We start from the raw sequence: 7,551 nt of genomic DNA on the forward strand, positions 1-7,551 counted from the left end.
CTGCTCCCTTTTTAAGCTCTTGTTTTAGTTTGGGTACTTGGGTATATTGGTCAGAGTGCCCCCCATGGGGGTCATGACCCATAGTTTGAAAAGCTAACATTTCACTGCATTGAATCTCCTTTTGCTTGTTGGTGAGCCAGAGGCAGTTTCCCTCCCCACTGACATTTTAAGGGAATTATCTTTCACAGGGGAAAAAACTATCTTCTCTGGACTTCAAAGGCACCAATCTAACACATAAAGGACAGAAGATCTTAAAAGCTTACTGAGAGCAATTGATTTGATCTAAGGCATCTAAAATGTTAGGACTCTTCCTCAGAGGAAATGCTGATATAATGTAGAAGCTGCTTGCATCTAACCATAGCTCAAACATGCCCTGGCAATATCCTTTTTCTGCCATGTCCCCACCAGGTTGCCTTCATTTCATCCCCAACCCACGCGTGAGAGAAATTTAATCTGACATTAACTGAAATATCATCCTCCTTATCCTGACACCTCCATAAAATGGAGGCAAGGCCAGTCTCAAGGAGTGTAAAATATGCTATCTTGGAGGGAAGTCAGATGATTGGCAGTGACTGAGAACAGAGGCAGGGTAGGGATTAGCAAATCTACGCCATGCATCATCATCATCATCATCGTCATCATCATCATCATCTGCTGACTCATGAATAGGTAGATAGCTCTATAATGTGGTAGTGGGAAGAGCCTTAGGGACTGTTTGGAAGGACCCAACTAGTTGTCTTTCCACCTTGGAGAAAGGAAAAAGACCTGCCAAACAAAATGAACTTCGGTTTACAACAAAACATCAGTGGGAAGTGGGAGACCCATTGCCCAAGGTGGAGAACTCCACAGTTTAGGTCAGTGTTGTCCAAACTTGGCCACTTTAAGATGAGTGGACTTCAACTCCCAGAATTCCCCAGCCAGCATGGCTGGCTGGGGAATTCTGGGAGTTGAAGTCCACTCATCTTAAAGTGGCCAAGTTTGGACAACACTGGTTTAGGTAAAACCTGGGAACTAGCCCTCTCACTTTCTCCCACTGACCTAACCTCAGAAGGTCAGCGCACTGCACTTTTCCAAGCTTTCCTCCATCTCTTCCAATTCATGGTTTTTGTTCTCCAGCTTCCACATCACGCATATAATTTTGGTTCAGCCTTTCCATTTCACCAGTTTCTCCAAAGCTTCTTCTCCCCCTATAAATGAGGCCACAACCACATAGGTACACAAAGGAGATGGAAAAATGAAGTGAGCAAATGGACAGTAGGTCTTACTATGGCAACATGGCTGCCTTCGCCATACTGACAAGATTATGTCTTCTGCCCTGTGTGAAAAATGGATCATTAAGGGCAGCCCACTCTTACTAATCATGTCAGTATGGCTCTCATGAGAAGAGGTGGCCTTTATTCTGAGACTCCTTGAGAAAGTTGTGATAGCTGGTGCATTTCTTATAGTTTAACATTCACCACAATACATTGCAGGAAAAGGACTCACCATATTCCCACTTTCCTACACAAAGTTCTGCGAAAAGCCCCTTTGACATCATCATTCCGCAGGCTGTATATAAAGGGGTTGAGCATAGGAATGACCAAGGAATACATGACAGTGGTAACCCTTCCCTTTTCGGCTGAGTATTTTGCTGTAGGTTGAAAATAGACCCCAATTATGGTGCCATAAAAGAGAGTGACAACAGACAAGTGAGCACCACAAGTCGAGAATGCCTTACGCCACCCAGATCCTGATGGCAGCTTCAGGACAGTGACCAGGATAAGGACATAGGAAATCACAATGAAGATAAAAGGACTCAACACCACCAAGGATCCTTCAGTGAAGATCAACATTTCAATTAAGCTGGTATCAGTGCAAGATAGGGCCAGCACAGGTAGGTGGTCACAGAAGAAGTGGGGAATCTCCCGGGAACCACAGAAGGAAAGGCGAGACATGAGAATAACGTGTAGCAAGGAGTGAAGATGTGAGATGATCCAGGAACTGGCTACAAAGGCCCTGGCTCTCTGGCTCATCATAGTGGTATAGTGTAGAGGATTACGAACAGCTACATAGCGATCATAAGCCATGGAAGCCAGAAGGAAGCTATCAGTTACCCCAAAGGCAAAGAAGAAATACATTTGAGTCAAGCAACCAGCATAAGAGATGGTTTTGGCTTCTGGCATCAATAAGTTGGCCAACATCTTGGGCACAGTGACTGAGGTGAAGCAAGTATCCACCAAGGAAAGATGTCCCAAAAAGAAATACATGGGGGCATGTAGTTGGGAATCCCGAAGGATTAGCAGGATAATCAAGACGTTCCCCAGGATACCCACCATGTACATCACCAAGAAGATGACAAAGAGGAACTTTTGCTGTTCTGGATCAGAGGACAGACCTAAGAGAATGAAGTCTGGGTGAAGTGTGTGGTTCCTGCTGTCCATGTAACCAGGAGCCTGAGAGGAAAGTTAGATTAGGATTTGTCAAGCCTTTAAAATAGTTCAATTCTGAGGGTATAAATAAGTGGCATCTAAGATTTTCTTAATTACATTCTCCACACAACAAAATAATCAGGAAAAATAAAGTAAAACAATCATTTATTCTGCTTTTCTATAGGAGTATATACTCCCATATAGTTGGGAGTATAAAACAAGGGTGTAAGACTAAGTAAGCCTAAAAAAACATATAGAACAACAGATCAAATATAAAGCAGGATACAGCTCTATTTTTTTCAACTTTAGGATAAAGAAAACACATTCAGTACTTCAGTATTAGTTAACCTAAATGTGTTAAATAAATATTTAAAATGACTGTATAAGTCACTCATTTGATTCAATTATGACTCTACATCTTGACAGAACGTATGTAGCTAAAGCACCCCATAAATATAATTTACCTCCCTTTCGTTGCTACCTTTGTTTCTGGATAAACACATTACAGTAGTTCCCATGATACTCTAAAATCTTGGATTTTCCTATTGACTTTAAGGGATAATTATTGATTCTAGTTCAGGGAAGAAACAATAATAAATTAGGAAACCCACTGTACTTTGTACTTCATACATGAACATGCCATGTGGGTTTTGATCAATTGATAAATTGTTCCTATGGATAATGATGGGGGCTGGTTCCAGTTTTAGAATGCCACTCAGTGAGACTCCCTCAGTGATCTTCCCCGTGTGAAGAACACCTCCTTATTTCCACCTCCCTCATTGTTCCTTGGTTTATCCTGTCCCTCAGAGATAATCTGTACAATTGTCCAAGGGAAAATTCAAGGCATGTGGAGGAAGAGGATCTATCTCTTCTCTCTTGTAGGTTCAAGAGAAGGCGGACAAATAGACAGAGAACAAGAAGGAAGAGCAGAATGACAAGGAGACTGTGGGATTTGGCAGTGATCTTCTGCCAGAATGTGGTCTTTGGAAGGTGCCTAAGAATTCCAGTTACAGCACTAGTCTGTCTTTGATTATTGCTGCTTCCATACTATAATCAATCTTTGCCCTCCTTAGAAGGCAGGATGCAGGTTATTGTCGTCATCATCATCATCATCATCATCATCATCATCGGTCAGAATACTGCCTGCATGTCTTGCATTAAAGGCATTCAGTTTTCACCCTCTACAAGTGATGATCTGGACAAAATGTAAGGTTCAAATACATAGGTTCCTTGGTATATTTGAGGAGATGAAAGATGTGTCCATCTGAAAGCAGAAGGGTACACCCTAGCAGAATGTAACCTTTCACCTCATTATAGCTTCCATACAGTCCAGAAATCTGCTCTGGGTCACGATACATCCTGAAAATGAGATTGACTAATTACCCAGGGTAAAATGTGGATGAGAATTGATATTATCAGAAGTGCTTTGTTTATGCTAAATACTATTATTAATTGGAGGAAGGGTTGATAAGAAGAATGTATATTGGAGGATAGCAAAATGATGACTATGCTATAGGTATCAACCTTATACCTGATGCTTTGTGGTGTAGCTCCCATCAGTCCTGGCCAACATGGGAATCGTAGATCCAAAGAGCATCAGGTTACTTTTCTCTGATCTTCTATGCTTGCTTCTCCCTTTGCCTCCCTTGTGTCTCCTCACATTCCCTCTCCTTCCCTTCCTTCCTACCTTGCGAAAGCCTTCCATAAACCCATTGTTCCAGGGGTGGAGAGCCTATAGTTCTCCAAATGTTGTTGGCTTACAACTTCCACTACCCCTGACCACTGTCCATCTTAGCTGGGAATACTAGGAATTGGAGGGCAACTACATCTAGAGGTCTATAGATTCTCTATTCCACCCCAAGCTTTTTCATTGGCTTTTCATTGTATTTTAATTCATATTGTTTTAGATTTTGAATGTCCGCCTTTCTAGTGCCTAGTTTGTACGGTGCTTTCATTTTTCATTTGATTTGATTTGATCATGCAGTACATATCTTTATTCAAACTGTATTTTTTAATGTGTTTGACTGTGAACCATCCAGAGAGCTTTGTCTGTTAGGAGGCTTTAAAAATATATAAATAAAACAAACCAAAGTAATACACTTCCTTTTCTACACTTGTCCCTTACTTTTTTCCACTGCCTCCTCCTTTGTCCAAGATCCATTATGGAGTGCCAGGTGTTTTTCCTTATTCACCTGTCATTCCATAATGCTATATGTACATCAGAGATGCTGGCAATGTACTCAAAAAAGAATGCATTTATCTATCAAGGTATCCTTTTCCATGTTTCAAAGAAGAAAAGAAAGGAAAAGAATTTATCCCTTTATTTTCCATCTCTCAATAGCTTGCCTGAATCCCTGTTGTCTGTCCATGCAGATCAAAACAAAATGTAGCACCATCGAGTGCGTGGAGTTTATTTCACTATCAATCAGGAACGTTCCCATATGTCAAAGGAAGATTAAGACAAATCCTGCTATTTCTAATGTTTCTGACCTTACTCCAATCATCTTCCCCTTTCAAAGGCTTCTGATTCCGAGAACTCAGCTGCCAAGTGGGCGAACCCCTCAATAAGTGTCATAAAGGTTAGCTTACTCTGGTCATCTGAGCTTGGCTTTCCAAAGGTAGTTTCATCAAAGAGGAAGTAGAACTCAGCAGAAAAGGATAGAGAACTGAATGGATCTCTGTACTAGGTGATAAATAGAAATGGGATGCTAAAAGTAGCAATGTAACTCAAGGAGGGGCTGCCATAACCCCCCACAAGGCATCTTCCCCAGAGCTCTGGCAGACAGAGATTAATTGCCCAAGACTCACTGAAACATGAGGCCTGAAACATGAGGGAGCAAACATGTTTATTTTACTCTTTGTAGAAAAGTTGAAGTTCTCCAAAGTGCATCAAAAGTGCATTCAATGGTTCAGATAGCTAGAGAACATGACCAAAATGTTTCTGAATTGACTGCCCAGAGCATCTTCATCCAAATGCAAGATCTTATCACAACCTCCCTCAAACTGGAGCACTCCAGATGCATTAGACTTCAACTCCCATCATCCCCAATTAGCATGGCTAGATAGCACCAGATTTGGGAGGGCTGCTCTACATGAAAAATCAGAGTAAAAGAAATGTTTATGCATACTGCTAGGCGTGAACTGGAACACAAGGCTGGGGAAAATGATTTCTACAAATCAGCAACCCTCACTGCCCATTAACTATGAGGTATGGTGATGATTGGAGTTATAGTCCAACAGTATCTGAAAAACCATAGGTTTCTCAGCTCTTCCGGAACGGATAGCATCTAATGCGTATATATTGTCTGTTTCTTCATCACTCTGCTGGGAAGGGGAGCAGACTGATTAATCAATGTGGTTTTTCATGTCCAGCAATTTGTGACTATTGTTTAGGAAAGGCAATTGCACTCTGCTCCTTCTTGAAGGCTTACCCTGTTGAAATACTGATACCACCCTCACTCCCAACTCTAATCATTGTGCAGTGATAGCCCCTCGATGTAAAGTAAATGCATCTCTGATGAAGTTAAATAAGTGTGGATCTAAGGTAGGCCTGTAAGTGTTACTAACTCCCATACACATGCTGAACTTTATGCATGTACAGGAAATTAGGGCTATCATCTGGGTTATTAAATGATTATTCCATCTCAAAATAATTGCTGTAATTAATTAACATAAATTGGCATTTTTCAAAAGGTAATCCTTTGAATGAAAAGGAGACTTCTTTTACACTTTGACTATACATGTGTATGTAACAGAGCAGGCATCACTTCAGAAGATCATTACTTCCTGAAGAGAGAATCTCTCTTCAAGGATGCAAAAGAGAAAGGAATAATTCCAAGGGCTACTAAAGAAAGAAGTTTTTAGTAGGCCTGAATACATACTTCTTATGTCTCAAACAACATAACTTCCCCCTGTGGTTTATTTCCTTTAATTTGCTCTGATTCTTACAATTTTGATGGTAGTTAATTGCGCAGACAACAGTATGTATTATGTTTAAATATTCAAACATTATTTCTATATTCTTAAAAAATACCCATGTGATTTTTATCCTCCCTCAAAGACCATAGATAAATCACTGTGCTAATTTGTCTTGCCTAATTTTTCTGGACCCAACTCCCCAAGGATTTCTGTTGTCATTAAAAGTCCTATATGATTAATTATAGAAATAAATGGTTCTCATTAAAAGCTCTTTTAGAAACTAAGTTCATTAGTAACTCTTTCATCTTATCATCTTATGTTTGGTTGCCATATTGCCTGAGAGTGTCTCCATCTCAGTTCCCCTGTTGCTATTCCTGCTATGAATTGTTATCCAGATGTGCCATTCATTATTTTTCAGTCTTACACCATGCCCTGGTGTTCAGTTCTGGAAAAAAGTATTTGCCCCTTTCAGATTTTCTGAATTTTTGTAAGGTGAGAAGCTTATCACAAAATGCAGGAAGCACTGCGTTGTAGCTTTTGCAGGTAAAGTGGACCAACCTGTTACTGAATCTAGTGGGATGATTATTTTTCCACTGTGACAGACCACATGTTGGATGATTTTGTTCAAGACATATATGAAACAGAGGTCAAACTTTGGTGTTAAATGTTCACTCAGAATTCATTCATTCATTCATTCATTCATTCATTCATTCATTCATTCATTCATTCATTCATTCATTTTGGTTGATATGGTTGCCCAACTCACGAACAGATTATAGATTTAAAAATACAATGTAAATCCAATATAAAAACACATTTCCAAATGCCTAAAACACAAAGGGGCTACCAAGACCATACCCCAGCAGTGTGGGATCAATGATTCTCCTGGCCCCCATGCCTGGAGAAACAGCCATGTCTTCAAGGCTCTCCAAAAGGTGAGCAGAGTCAGGGCCAACCAAATCTTGGGCAGTGTGCTGTATATCAATACTATTGATATTTGAGAGAAAGCAGTGATGTTTACAGCTCTGCTTGCAGGTACTGGAGAAAGAATGGAAACGTTTGATTTGCAGACTGGGGGTCATCAGCATGAGAGTCAGTTTGGTGTAGTGGTTAAGGCATCAGGCTAGAAACTGGGAGACTTTATAATAATATTATTTTCCCAAATTTTCTCTCATGTTTTCAGCTAAGCTGAGACCAAGCTCCCTCTACTGATCCTTAAGATAGC

The 7,551-nt window shown here is 40.4% G+C and overlaps 1 protein-coding gene across 1 annotated transcript; it reads right to left on the minus strand.

Moving 5' to 3' along the window:
- Window positions 1–1,481: 1,481 nt before the first annotated feature.
- Window positions 1,482–2,420, minus strand: LOC103062521 (olfactory receptor 1K1-like). Its single transcript, XM_007444922.2, has one exon. It carries the CDS (start codon window positions 2,418–2,420, stop codon window positions 1,482–1,484), a length of 939 nt encoding a protein of 312 aa, XP_007444984.2.
- Between the last annotated feature and the right edge of the window lie 5,131 nt (window positions 2,421–7,551).

Source organism: Python bivittatus, unplaced genomic scaffold (genome assembly GCF_059951505.1).
Source record: "Python bivittatus isolate LINGU-HERP-01145 unplaced genomic scaffold, Pbiv_v1 ctg000220_np1212, whole genome shotgun sequence".
Classification (NCBI taxonomy): Eukaryota; Metazoa; Chordata; class Lepidosauria; order Squamata; family Pythonidae; genus Python; species Python bivittatus.